The sequence below is a fragment of the Trachypithecus francoisi genome, unplaced genomic scaffold (genome assembly GCF_009764315.1).
Source record: "Trachypithecus francoisi isolate TF-2019V2 unplaced genomic scaffold, Tfra_2.0 Lachesis_group13, whole genome shotgun sequence".
In the NCBI taxonomy this organism is placed as follows: Eukaryota; Metazoa; Chordata; class Mammalia; order Primates; family Cercopithecidae; genus Trachypithecus; species Trachypithecus francoisi.
In genome coordinates this window covers 91,392,189-91,406,372 of record NW_022681458.1, presented here as the reverse complement: position 1 = coordinate 91,406,372, position 14,184 = coordinate 91,392,189, and the positions used below count along the sequence as shown (strand labels likewise).

General features: G+C 41.2%; 2 protein-coding genes across 40 annotated transcripts in view; one reads left to right on the top strand and one right to left on the bottom strand.

The window, feature by feature from the left end:
* NEB (nebulin) overlaps nucleotides 1-14,184 on the bottom strand; it is a 232,207-nt gene that overhangs the window by 19,300 nt on the left and 198,723 nt on the right. For all 35 annotated transcript variants that reach the window (XM_033231530.1, XM_033231492.1, XM_033231495.1 and 32 more), the window contains 9 exons: nucleotides 12,489-12,593; nucleotides 10,822-10,932; nucleotides 10,326-10,436; nucleotides 9,264-9,377; nucleotides 8,419-8,523; nucleotides 3,464-3,568; nucleotides 2,360-2,464; nucleotides 1,631-1,723; nucleotides 918-1,010 (listed from right to left, as the gene is read on the bottom strand). In XM_033231530.1, coding sequence (XP_033087421.1) covers nucleotides 918-1,010; nucleotides 1,631-1,723; nucleotides 2,360-2,464; nucleotides 3,464-3,568; nucleotides 8,419-8,523; nucleotides 9,264-9,377; nucleotides 10,326-10,436; nucleotides 10,822-10,932; nucleotides 12,489-12,593 — 942 coding nt within the window. The remainder of the gene's footprint in view (nucleotides 1-917; nucleotides 1,011-1,630; nucleotides 1,724-2,359; nucleotides 2,465-3,463; nucleotides 3,569-8,418; nucleotides 8,524-9,263; nucleotides 9,378-10,325; nucleotides 10,437-10,821; nucleotides 10,933-12,488; nucleotides 12,594-14,184) is intronic.
* The window catches only part of RIF1 (replication timing regulatory factor 1), a 136,173-nt gene that overhangs the window by 98,829 nt on the left and 23,160 nt on the right, over nucleotides 1-14,184 (top strand). For 4 of the 5 annotated variants that reach the window (XR_004441771.1, XR_004441770.1, XR_004441768.1 and 1 more), the window contains one exon: nucleotides 1,675-2,501. The exons of the other annotated variant lie outside the window; for it this stretch is intronic. The gene's annotated coding sequence lies outside the window, so the exon portion shown is untranslated. Of the gene's footprint in view, nucleotides 1-1,674; nucleotides 2,502-14,184 lie in introns of those variants that run through there. 5 annotated transcript variants of the gene reach the window in all.

Sequence of the window (14,184 nt, the reverse complement as noted above, 5' to 3'; positions counted from 1 at the left end):
AAATATCAAGTATCTTTTAAAGAAAATCAAATGAGAGCTCAGTCCTCCATTGACTAGGGGAGTCCCAAGACCAAGGTCCTCACCTTTTATTGGCCATAAACTATTTCCCAAACTTCACATAGTCTCTTGCTAGTAGCCAACACCTGCCTAGAATCTGCCTATGGATGGGAAAAGGGTTGGGGTGCAGAGCCAGGGCTTGCTTGACAAAAGGTCAGGACAAATGTGCTAACCTGATATTTCAGGTGTCAGGGACACCCGCCCTGCAATAAACTGCACAGGTGCCTGATATTCCCATGAGAGAACAGGCTTAATGTATAATATGCCATTGTAGGTCCATCACAGCCTGCACCACTGCATTTACAAGATGGAGAGAGCAAAGAATACAGGACAAGAAATCTTGAAAGGGAGGGGAGAAGAGACTTCACATGTCTACCCAGGGTATTTTTGGACACTGGGAATCCTATCATTCATATGATGTGTCACACATAACACACACACATTATATATATATACATACACACACATACACACAAAACCAAAGTATGTTATACTACTTCTGTGTTTATACATATATGCTTTTAGTTAAATTACTTGAGATCATCCCAATAACCTTGTTACTACCATCAAAACCTTTTACTTTGGAAACTAATGGCATGATAATTAAGAAGCCAAGTCCATGAGCTTCAAGTCAGTGACAGGTAGGAAAAGAAAGCCAAGTCCCTTCTACTCCTTGATGATAAGAGAGGTTTCTTAACTACCTTTGCAACCTGTAGTGACCCCATCAAGACTAAGGGAGAATTCACAACATCCCCAAGGCATGGAAGCTCTTAATAGGAAGCAGAAGGATGAGAGAGCACCAGGGTAGCAATTGGGAGATAGCCAGTCACATAAATGCAATCTGAGAGTATGGCCACTACCGAGCTAATGTGCTTCTGCGTCTCCTTCACACGTTTCACTTCAGGCAGGTCAGGGATTGGAGTTCCTTGTCCTATTGCTTCCTTATACTTCACCTGCAGATTTAAAAATGGGGAGAGGTATTATTACATGCTGGACAGTTATTCTTCCCAACATGTACATGTTTTTTGTAACCCCAAATTTAAAAAAATCAACAATGTAAATAACACAAGCTTTATACTTAGTGTGAATGGGACCTCATTCTGGTATTGGGTAACTCATTCTGATATTGGGTAAGAGGAGAACAATTCCGAGGACAGGGATACTTTGTCTCTCTCTTGTCTCTTTGGGGCAGGGGTGGGGAACCCTATTTAGACTACAGCCGTTTCCTGTATATCCCGATGTCTTTATGGCCAACAGGTCATTTGACTAGGACAAACAGATTCACATACATATATCCAGGAAGGTTGGTTCTTTGGCGTACCGGATTCTATCTTCTCACAAGCCTCTCCGTTTTTCAGATGTAATCTCTCCCTCATGAAAACCGCAAAGGCACTGCACTGAGTATGAAATGACTCTGGCCACTGGTGTATACCGTGTGGTGGTGGTACACAGGCACCTATTTTAGCAATGTAAGCTGTTTCTGGTGACAGAGGCTTTGAGTGCAACTCGTAGGTCATTGTAAATTATCAAAGGGAGGCAGAAAATATTACAAATGCATCCTCTGTGTCTTTACCGAGCTAATGTGGTCCTGTGTTTGTTTCACTCTCATCATCTCAGGTGTCTTTCCGATAGCCGTTCCTGGTGAGACATCCTCTTTATATAAAACCTGGGCATTGAGAATCAGGACAGTGTTACACAGAAGAAAGGAAAACCCAGCAGTTCCTGGAGAAAGACTAGGACACATGGCTTCTGTGAAAACGATGTTCCCAGGCAAGTGCTAGAGCATCGCGCCTGACATTTCCATGTCAGTATCAGAGACTCAGACCAGATATACAACATGGATCACTTTCCAGATCTTAAGATTTCTTCTAAGATTGTGGTACCATATTAACACAGGATGAGAAGAGCCAGGAAATGTTGATTAACAACAAAACCCTCCCATATGTAACACAAAATCCATTAAAGAAATGCAAAGTCAATCAGTTATTTGGGGGAGAGAGAACAAAAGAAATCACAATGTCAAAAAGAAATCCATCTTCTTGAAACAAGACAACACATGTTACTGCTCTGGGATTTAAAAATTTAAAAATAAAAATTACTTTGTTAGCAGATATAAAGTTATTTCAAATGGTCTCTGGAGAGAGGATTTTGGAGCAAAGTATGGGGGATTTTAGCGAATCACTGCTAGTATTACTGAGGAGGTTAGATGTTAATTGTCTATCAATATAAGGCTAGTATATTTTTAAAGAGGAGAGTGCAACGACCAGGTTAGCATTAAATGCAAAATAAATAGTAAATATACCGAGCTGAAATTCTTTTGATTTTCTTTTACACGCAGTATTTCTGGCGTGTCTTGAACAACTGTAATTTTTCCTTTACTGTTTTTAAGGTCACACTGGTATTGGAGCTATGAAGAAAGAGTAAACATCTTGTTAAGATTTCAACATTGCTTTATTTTCTTTATTTGTCCTATATTATGTAAAGGAAATTAAAATCCTGTATCTTTTAAAAAAAAAAAAAAGTCTGTGCTACAATAATTATGGTCTGGTAGCCCAAGGGAAATTATTTGATAAGAATTTTGTGGAGAAACTAATTTTAAAAAGCATATAAAGCTAGGGGTTTGTTTGTTTTTGTTTAAGTATCTCTTGCTTAGATTTAACTTTGAAAAAGATAAATGTCACCACTAATGGAAAGCGGTGATAGTTCACATTCAGTAAAGGAAGCCACTGACAGGGTTTAGGATACACTATGCCAAAATATGGCACCTTGACATTTGAAAAAACAGCAGAAGCAGGAGGGTTTTTCCGGCCTTCTCTGTTTTTTCCTAAAGCAGATCATAATTATCTGATCTTCGTTTAAAGCAGGCAATAAGCTCCTCCTTCCAGAAGGGTCCTCCCTAGACCCAGAGGAAAGGAGCCAAAGACACAGAGATACTAGGAGAATCTGAATAAACAGGCCTTGCTCAATCACCTGTTTATTACCATTGGATCATACCCCTTTGTCCAGTCACACTTCTGCATCTCTATCCTTAAAAATACACACATTTTCCTGTTTCTTTGGGTCGTCATTTCTGAAGCTTTTATTAAATAAATTGTATGTGTGTCTCTTGTTAATCTGTCTTTTGTTACAACAGTTTTAGCCATGAACCTTGCCATGGGTGAGGAAAAGATACTATATTTTCTCCCCTACACCACCAACGAAGTAACAGATGAGTCTTTCATGCTGTGATTTGGGATTAAGATATAAGGTGAGCCCAGAGATGAATTGAGCGCACACTTCCTGGGGCAGGATGGGAGTAGTAGAGGGCTACACAACAGCCCCACTGCAGGCCTGGGATATCCAGAGGCATCTTCCTCAGCACCCCTAGGTGCCTGTGGGCTGTGCCTTACATTTAATAAAAACTTACAAGGCTGAAGTTCTTTTGGTTCTCCCGGACTCTCTGCATCTCTGGGGTGTCCAAAACAGTCTCATAATATGACATGGACTTCTCAGCATCTTCCTTGTATTTTTTCTGGGAATAGATTCCAAGAAATAAGGAGGGTAAACACCACAGGGATATAGGCCAGTGGGACCTAAAATAGCCCTTCCAGACTCAGCAGAAGGAAAGTCCTTTGTATTTTCTTAACTGTCCAAGGATGTTAGGGCATTGCAAGGAAGAACCCTCTCAGTCAAAGAGCACCATACTTTTCCTTTCCAGGAAAACAGCCCACACATTCAGTAGGACCTGTTGTCATGGCAAAGCTGGCAGAGGGGGAACCTTGCTAGCTGGTCCACAGGAAAGTCATAGCCAGCAATGCCCAGAGAGGGAGATGGGGATGCCTCCAGTGGCAGTAGTCCTCACTGGGCTGGATGAAGCGATGTCGCCAGACTGCTCAACAAGCTGGCGGAGAGAAGCTAGAGGGCTCAGAGTCAAAGACATGACCTTTAGAAAGCCTTAGCTGGTGACAAGATGTTCATTGAGCCATGAGTAGGTGTGATCAGGGCTCCCAGCTGCAGGACTGGGCGGGCGGGCAGGCAGGCAGGCCCAGAGGCATTTCCAGAATATGGCTCTTGATGCTACAGAAAGCAGCCTGACAGGACTGGCAGCTCTACCAAACAGACACACCTGGAGCACCACTAAGGCCAGCTGACTGGCCAAGGACTACTCTGAGCCAGACATCACTATTCTTTGGGCTCCCCTGTCCTGCCCCAGCCTTTGACTGGAGAGGCATATCCATAGAGACTGCTCTTCCAGATAGCAGTGGGCAGTCAATCCCACCACCAAACTGATCGTCTTTATTCTCTGCAGCAGAACACTTACACTTTGCCTTTAGAGCCTTATTTTTCTTTCATCACTTGTCGCTATGTCCTTTCACTTCTCTCTCTAGCTTAACTTAGCTCCAGTGTTTCCCACTTTTCAGCGAAGTTTTGGTTTGTAGGGCTGAGGGCTGAGGAAAGAGACTAGCCACTATTATAATGGGGATAAAACTATTCTGTCTCTATTTATGTTGTTAATATAGGAATTACATTTATAAGTATTGAAATTTGTAATCTTGCCAGAGAAAACAAAGAAACAGTTTCAGCCAATGAGAGATGTAGGCCTAGATTTTATTCATCTAAATGGAAGCGAATTAAAGACAAGATTTTTTGGAAGAAAAGGTAGTTCACCAGGAACAAATGTTTTGTTCATGAAAAAGTCACCTAGATGACTCCTTAGCTATATAGGTGTAAAGAAAACAGTCCTCATTGTCCTGGGAAAAGAATAGAAACAATCCTCCTTTTATTTTATTTTTACTTTTATTGTTTTTCTTTCATTTTTTTCCAAGATTAAGCAAAAGCTACCTCAACTGGTTTGCAGAGATGGTGCTAATCCCTTAGAGGGGTAATCACATTTGAACACAGAACTTGGGCTCCCTGGTGTTCCCAGACCAAAGTGAGGGTTGGGCTGCTATTTCTCGTGGCCCAATAATGAAATGCAGATGAACTGGGGAGGAAAAGAGGTTTTTTGTTTTTTGTTTTGAGACGGAGTTTCGCTGTGTCTCCAGGCTGGAGTGCAGTGGTGCAATCTTGGCTCACTGCAACCTCTGACTCCCTGGTTCAAGCAATTCTCCTGCCTCAGCCTTCTGAGTAGCTGGGATTACAGGTGTGCATGACCACACCCAGCTAATTTTTGTATTTTTAGTAGAGATGGGGTTTCACCATGTTGGTCAGGACAGTCTCAATCTCCTAACCTCATGACCAACCCTGCTTGGTCTCACAAAGTCGTGGGATTACAGGCGAGAGCCACTGTGCCCGGCCAAGAGTTTTTATTTTTGTAACTGGTTACTGGGAGAAGTCCTGGAAATTATCGCCAGACAAACGCAAAATTACGAAGTTTTTCAGAGCTTATATACCTTTTAAGCTATATGTCTATGTGTAAGTGTTCATTCATCTAAAGACATAAGTGATTAACTTTTTTTTTTTTTTTTTGAGCAGGAGTCTTGCTCAGTTGCCCAGGCTGGAGTGTGGTGGCGCGATCTCGGCTCACTGCAAGCTCCGCCTCACGGGTTCACGCCATTCTCCTGCCTCAGCCTCCCGAGTAGCTGGGACTACAGGCGCCCGCCACCACGACCGGCTAATTTTTTTGTATTTTTAGTAGAGACAGGGTTTCACCATGTTAGCCAGAATGGTCTACGATCTCCTGACCTCGTGATCCGCCCGCCTCCGCCTCCCAAAGTGCTGGGATTACAGGCGTGAGCCACCGAGCCTGGCCAACTTCTTTTAATTTATAACTAAGGTCTGAGTTCTGAAGACCTTCCTCTGGAGCCTCAGTAAATTTACTTAATTTAAATGGGTTCAGGTGCTGGGGTAATTACTCTTACGTTGTCTCCTGCTAAATCAGGGAGGTTTGAGGAGTTTCTTCAGACCCCCAATAAACTTGTTTGTGGAGGCCTGGGGAGTTTTTTTAGACTCCACAGTAAAACTTGTTTAATTCTACATGAGTCCTGTTAAGAATTCCTTCATTATTTTGTTATGCTTTAAGGCCCAGGAAAGGCCTAGGCAAAACTTTTGGTGGGCTTTTGTTACATCCCAGCCTTTATACAGGGATACTGGCTTTTAACATCTAACTTAACCATTCAGTACTGAAACGGTTGTGAGACCTGGCCTGCCATACTGGCATTAAGTATTCAGTAGAGTGGTCCCCACTTATCTGAGGTTTCACTTTCCACGGTTTCAGTTAACTGTAGTCAACCTTGGTCAAAAATAAGAGTACATTACAATAAGATATTTTGAGGGAGAGAGAGACCACATCCATGTAACTACATAACTTTTATTACAGTATATTGTTATAATTGTTCTATTTTATTATTGTTAATCTCTTACTGTGCTAATTTACAAATTAAGCTTTATCATAGGTGTATACGTATAGGAGAAAACAGTATATGTAGATTTGGGTATTGTCTGTAATTTCAGGCACCCACTAGAGGTCTTGGAACATATCCCCCTCGGATAAGAGGAGACTACTGTATAGTATCCTAAATTTGTGAGTCAGCTTACATTGCTTGCCTTAACCCCCAGGTATGAGGTTTAAGAATTATAAATACAGATTCTCCATTGGAAATCGAGAATCGAGAAGCAAGTTTGTGGAAACACAAGCACCATCTCACCAGTATTTACCATTCAACTGTAAATACTGATCTGAACTGGGGAGGAACTAACTTGCCTGGCTATATTTTAGGCCTTGAGGAACGAGCCAGAGAGAGCCCCAGGAGAGCAGAGCAGGTGACTTGATCCTACACTGGGATAGGCCCATGTGCTGAAGCTTTCGTTAAAGATCAGCAGTATCAAAAGCAGAAGGTAAAAGGCTGGTGAACCTCTCACAGCCCAAAGACTGTCAGCCTCCGTGGCTCCCTCAATGAACACAACATGATAATTTGGAGCTCATATAATTTTGGTAATTAAATTATATTTAGCTAATTTTAAAAAGCTAATTATTCTTCCGCATCCCTACCCTTCAAAGAAAAGAAACATTTCTACCATTTGAATACACCTGCTTCCTAATCAAACCACTCTCTAGTGATAACTACATTTTTCATGTGCAATTTTACAATATACAACTATATGTTGCCAATAAAGGGTTGAAATCCCTGATTCCCCAACCTGATTGGTCATTAAGAGATAATCTGTGAAAATTAAAAACAAACAAAAATAAATTTCCAGAGCCTACCACAGATTTACTAGTGTCAAAATTCCAGAGTTGGACCAGGGAATCTACATCCCCAGGTGCCTATAAAGCACAGCTAGGGCAGGTTAACTACTGCTTTGGAACTTGTTGGTCAGAAGACAAGCACAAATTCTAATCTGGTGCCACTCTAAACAAATTGCAGACTCCTGACCATCACTGACAATCGTTAATACAAATGAGGGCATATCCTGGGGTGTGAAGGACAGCCTACTTTTCTTCATCTCTCTATTTGTAGGAAGATGGAGAGTTATGTTAGACTGTGTGGTCTCAATCTCAATCTTGTTTGAGATTGGTAATCCAAATGTGGGCTACTTTGTTTCTTCCAGATTTGCGCACACATTTTTAAAGCCACATGATAAGAGATTTTACATGTGAAAATATTGATTCATTAATTACAAGTTGTACCATGTAAGAGTTCTTCAGTACCTTAAAATTCCTGCATTGTAGGTTATCCTCTCTCTCCCTTTTTTTTTTTTGAGACGGAGTCTTGCTCTGTTGCCCAGGCTGGAGTGCAGTGGCTGGATCTCAGCTCACTGCAAGCTCCGCCTCCCAGGTTCATGCCATTCTCCTGCCTCAGCCTCCTGAGTAGCTGGGACTACAGGCGCCCGCCACCACGCCCGGCTAATTTTTGTGTGTTTTAGTAGAGATGGAGTTTCACCATGTTAGCCAGGATGGTCTTGATCTCCTGACCTCGTGATCCGCCCTCCTCAGCCTCCCAAAGTGCTGGATTACAGGCGTGAGCCACTGCGCCAGGCCTGTCTCTCTCTCTTTTTTCTTTAAGAGTCTTACCCTGTCACCCAGGGGACTCCAGTGGTGCAGTCATAGCCGACTGCAGCCTCAACCGCCTGGGCTCAATCCATCTTCCCACTTCAGCCTTCCTAGAAGCTGGGACTGGCATGCACCACCACACCTGGCCAATTTTTGTAGAAACAGGGTTTTGCCACATTGCCCAGGCTGATCTCAAACTCGTGGACTTAAGTGATCCACTTGCCTTGGCCTCCCAAAATGCTGGGAATACAGGCGTGAGCCACCGCACCTGGTGAATCTCTTTTTTATTGGGAAAAACTGTGATTTGAAAAATCTCTTAAGGTATTAATGGAAGGACTTCCATTCTTCCATGATTGGGGTTTGAGTGATGGCATGACGAATGTCCTTACCTGGCTTGAAAGATTCTTGACTTGTTGGGCATGAATGATCTCTGGAGTATCAACCACAGAAGTGAAATTGGCTTTCTCCATTTCTGCTGATTGCTTATACTTAATCTGTAAAAGATACCCAGTAGTTGGGTAAATGTTTACAATGTGCACAACAGTTGTTGGCTTGATTTGATTAAGAGGTGAGCCATATTTATTTTCCAAGAGGGACTCATTCATTTGACATTCAACAGACATTTCTTCCTATTTTGTTCATAGTTTTATACCAAAGAGTGAAATTCAGTAAGAAAAGTCAAGTCCTAGCTGTTGAGAGAAGATCTAGTTGGATGCAGGATGGGATATGGGTAAGGAGGGATCATCAGCAGATAGTAAGGCATGGATTGTTTATATATGAGCTGGGAGGATGACACATAAGCAAAAGACCCATACCAATGAGCATTAGACAAGCTAAGATGCCTAAAAACTATTCTAAACTTAGGGCTTGAAAGGAGAGTAAGAACTCCCAAGATATTCTAAGCAAGGAATTCCTGGCATCAAATGAGTGGATTGACTCAGAAACAACGCCAGGATGTCAAGTCTGCCCAGCTCTAAACAGCTACTTAATTCCTCAGTTTCTGCCCTTTGCTCTGAGTGTCCCCAGAGTCTATGGACTCAGAAAGGCAGACAGCGATGAGCCTGGCAAAGGGTCCTCCATCCTTTCATTGGGGTGGATTCCCCCAGGCAGATGTTCAAGAATGCCATTGTATGCATGTGACTGTCACCAATAAATCAGATGACAGAAGGACACTTTATGTCCTTAAAGTTACAACTACTTTCCTGAAAGACTGACATCGAATAATAGCACTGACCTGACTGGCAATATCAGTAGCATTCCTGGCCCTCATAAAATCCGGAGTTTCATTGGCCATGGCATTCAGGCCTCTTCCTTTGACTTCCAGTTCCAGGTCTCGCTTATATTCTTTCTATAGTAGCATTAAAAGAAAAAAAAAAAAGGTACCTAAATTCTACTACTAGGTAATAAACATACAGAGTGAATGTAAATCCACACAACACACCACCCCAGCTGTCACAGATAGTGTCGCTTGCTACTCTTCACCTTCACTCTTCCGTGTGGCAGGATGGAGTGGCGTCTGCAGAAGCCCTCTGGAGGAAACTATTCTATGCAAGTCAATATGGGTCAACAGAGGCCTTCTTTTGAATACTTTTAGCATTCTCTGCTTAGAAGATTAGAGTATAAAGTAAATTGTATATCTGGTTTGTTATATAACTAAGATTACACTTAGGTGCACACACCACTCCAGTGTAGTGTTTTTATGTAAATGAGCATACCAAATATATCAAGTTAAATCAAATAGATTATAACCACCACAGAAACATACTGTTATAATATCCATCAGAAATTGAGATATATTTTACGTAATGGTTAACAATTATCTTGGATATGGAATCTGAAAATCAAAAGCTCTGTTTTTTTCTATTCTCTGTTTTTGTTTTTCTCTCTTTTTTTTTTTTTTTTTGAGACGGAGTCTTGCTCTGTCGCCCGGGCTGGAGTGCAGTGGCCGGATCTCAGCTCACTGCAAGCTCCGCCTCCTGGGTTTACACCATTCTCCTGCCTCAGCCTCTGGAGTAGCTGGGACTACAGGCGCCCACCACCTCGCCCGGCTAGTTTTTTTTTTTTGTATTTTTAGTAGAGACGGGGTTTCACCGTGTTAGCCAGGATGGTCTCGATCTCCTGACCTCGTGATCCGCCTGTCTCAGCCTCCCAAAGTGCTGGGATTACCGGCTTGAGCCACCGCGCCCGGCTTTTTGTTTTTCTCTATTCTGTTTTTTTTTGCTTTTTCCAGTGTAATTTGGCTAACAAAGAAATGATGCTCTATGAATTATGTGCAGGCTGTCAGCTGTGGGCCTACCTCATTGAGGATTTGAGTGGCATTCTTTGCTCTTAGCATGTCAGGTGTATCTTCCATTTCAGTGAGGCCCTTCCCACGGATGCTTTCCTCTAGATCTTTCCTGTACTCTTTCTATATCATGAAAGAAAAGCAAAAACACTGACAAGAAAGCCTAGATTGATCCTCTTAGGCAAAGAAGAAAAAAATTTAAAAATTCCAATTTTTAAAGGGTTCACAGTTTAGTAAAAATATGAATAAAGGCGGGGTATAAGCATGATCAGTTAACATTAAATATCAAATGAAAACCTGAAGTTAACAGAATACTAAGATAATATTCAAATAAAAAATTAGAAGAATTAACATGGTAATAGATGAGGTGGTAGTACCAAACACATGATAACCCAGTTTGAAACACACAGTTAGGTGGTGATGTAAATGGTAGGAGGAACACATTAATGAGTGTCATTAGTGCAGTTATTTGGATGAAGAGGGAAAGAAAAGACCAAGTGGGCACTACCTCGCTTGCTATTTTAGTTGCATATTTGACGTGTAACAAAGCTGGTGTGACCTCCAGGCCAGTCAAGTTTCTGCCTTTAATGGACTCTTCATAATCTTTCCTGTATTCTTTCTAATGTAAGTTGGAAGGAAAGACAAGTTAAAAAAAGAATCTTTATTACAATTTATCTCTCCATCTCAGAAAGAAAAAAATTACAGCATTTTCTATGTATGGGCTCTTAACTCGATCATAGTTCTGCTAATGGTCACACATTTGAAACATGTGTGATTGTACTTGAAATATTTTGTCTGGAGCAGATGACCACAAGGAAACTCAGAGGCTGAGACACTTTGATGGGCCCCTCACTCATCAGTCTAACGTTGTGACTGGGGCAGGCCCTTCGCAGAGTGGAAGGATGGATGCACCATCAAGACTCTGAATCCTCTGTCGTCTCTTCTGAATTTTCCCACACCTTTCTTAAGGTGACAAAAGATTTCATTTCAGAATTATAAGTCAATGATGCAAGGGGAAATAAATTGCAGAGGAAGGAGAGCCTAAGGCTACCAAACGCTAACTTGCTTTTTTTCCTAATCATGACCTGTTTTTTTTTTTTTTTTGATATGGGTTCTTGCTATGTTGCGCAGGCTGGCCTCAAACTCCTGAGCTGAAGTGATCCTCTTGCCTCAGCCTCCTGAGTAGCTGGGACTACAGGTGTATGCCACCACACTCAGAGTTTTGACCTGCTTTTTTTTTTTTAATCACTGAATAGCTTAGGTGGGCAATAAGGCACAGAGGGATTCTACGTTTTTGTCCACTCTGCCTCCTTGCCCCATCTCCTCTCCAGTCTCCAGACTTGGCTGACTCACAGAGGGGCTTGGAATAGATGTTGGGACTCTACTTTTGTAATTTTGTTATTTTAATAGAATTTTAAATTTACAGGAAAGTCACAAGAACAGTATGAGAAACTCCTATAGATCCTTTACTCAGATCCACCAATTGTTTGAAACCATTTTGAAGTTTTTATGACCTGGCATTCTATCACCAGAAAGCTCCACAAACTGCTACTTTTATTTAAAACAATTTTTCTTTATAGTTGAAGGAAGAGAGGCAAATGGAAATTCCAAATAAGCCCATTTCCCACTGAAAACAGACTAAGATTTAAAATAAGATTCCATTATCTACTCTTGATTAAAAATGACAAAAAAAAAATTAATGCTTCTGCTTACAATTCTAGAATAAGGAATATGGCATCTTAACTTTTGATTATCTGGGGTCTTGATAAACATCTTGATCACAAATACCCTTTTGTTTGGCTGGGGGCATTCTACTAAGAGTAGAGTATTTCAAAGCCAAAGGGGTGTCTGTGTGGAGGGAACTTTTCATTCATAAAGGAAAATCCAAATTACATTCAGTATAATTGGTTTGTGTTAGGAATAGTTTTCCATGTTCTAATTTTACAGAAATGGTTGTTGAAATAAGACATATGGTAAATATCTACTTCCTAGAACATTTTTAAAAAGTAACTGAACCATAGGATTTCTGAGATGGCGAAGATTTTAGTGATCACATGATAAAAAGTTTCATTAGCTACCACTTTTGGATGACAGGAAACTGGCTATGTCGTGGGCAGAGCTTGTGTTCAGTAGTGTGATCGATCATTGTTGTGTGGTGGTGTTTTTTTGACTTACCCCACTCTGCATCTGCTGAGACTCTTTGGCAGTGATGTACGTTGGTGTTTCAAAGTCCAGCATGGGTTTTCCTCGTTCCTTTTCATACTTTTCTTTGTATTTCACCTGGTGATAGAAAGCCATGTTAGATATTTCTCCTCTGGTCAATTCCTAGACAGCAGTTTAAGGATAGTATTTTTTAATTGATATGTTCTGTCCATTGGATGGCATCTCATTGCCACTCAAAACAGTTTCCTGTTATGTTTCAGATCCAGTACATTTTTGTTGTTGTCTGGGTGTTGAGGGGATGGGTACCATTACTGTCTGCAAGGCATAATTATGATTTGGATTCAATTTAAGGAGAAAAGAATCATTGACAAGAACCAGCTGAGAGAAATGCTGATGCAAGAAAATGCATGGGGAAAATCACCCATAGATGAGGTTGGTCTATAATTGATGGGTAGGTGTAAACACTTTAAAATTATTAATGCTATTAGCATTAATCAACATGTCTGATAAAAATCCTGTTTTTCTTTCACAAGAACTTTTCTCAGAGACCTGGGGTCTAGATTGAATGGATAACACATGGAGCTTTATTTATAAGTAAACAACTCTATGTGAGTCCTGACTGGCCATATATTTAATGCAGCCAATCAATTGGTATAAAAATGAAAACTACTTTACATATTGACCCACTTGTTAAAAAGCCTGGCATTCTCAAAAGATCCTCAAGACTGTTGTTTAAATACAATTTCCTCATCCTCATGACATGTGGTTAGGAATTTGGGGAGCCACAATGTTTGTATGTGACACAGGAGAACTGGAAAGACATGTGAATGCCCTCATGCACACAGCACCTTGATGGCAGTGCTCAATCTCTGAGCTCTTGGGTTGTAACAAGATGTTGGAATAAAGGCCTGAGGTCACATACTGCTCCACAGAAGACATGAGGACATTTCTAGTAGTTAGCCCTCATGGTTAATGCCCAACAGAGGCCCTAAATAATGCTGAATTTGTGATATAGGAGGTCATTTGATAGCAAGTTCTTTCCTCTGAGAATCTTCAGTTATAGTCATGAATTGCTTAACAACTGGGATATGTTATGAGAAAGGCTTTGTTATGCAATTTCATCATTGTGTGAACATCACAGAGTGCACTTACACAAACCTAGATGGTGTAGCCTACTACACACCTAGGCTATATGGTATAGCCTATTGCTCCTAGGCTAGAAACCTGTACAGCATATTACTTTACTGATAATCTGTAGGTACTTGTAACACAAGAGTATTTGTGTATCTTGATATCTCTAAACATAGAAAAGGTACAGTAAAAATATGGTATTAAAGATTTTAAAATGGTACACCTGCATAGGGTAGCTCCATTATAATCTTATGGGATCACTGTCATACAAGTGGTCTGCTGTTGACCAAAAACATCATGTGGTATATGACTTTTTTTTTTTTTTTTTTTTTTTTTTTTTTTTTTTTTGAGACGGAGTCTTGCTCTGTCACCCAGGCTGGAGTGCAGTGGCCGGATCTCAGCTCACTGCAAGCTCTGCCTCCTGGGTTCATGCCATTCTCCTGCCTCAGCCTCCCGAGTAGCTGGGACTACAGGCGCCCGCCACCTCGCCCGGCTAGATTTTTGTATTTTTTAGTAGAGACGGGGTTTCCCTGTGTTAGCCAGGATGGTCTCCATCTCCTGACCTCGTGATCCACCC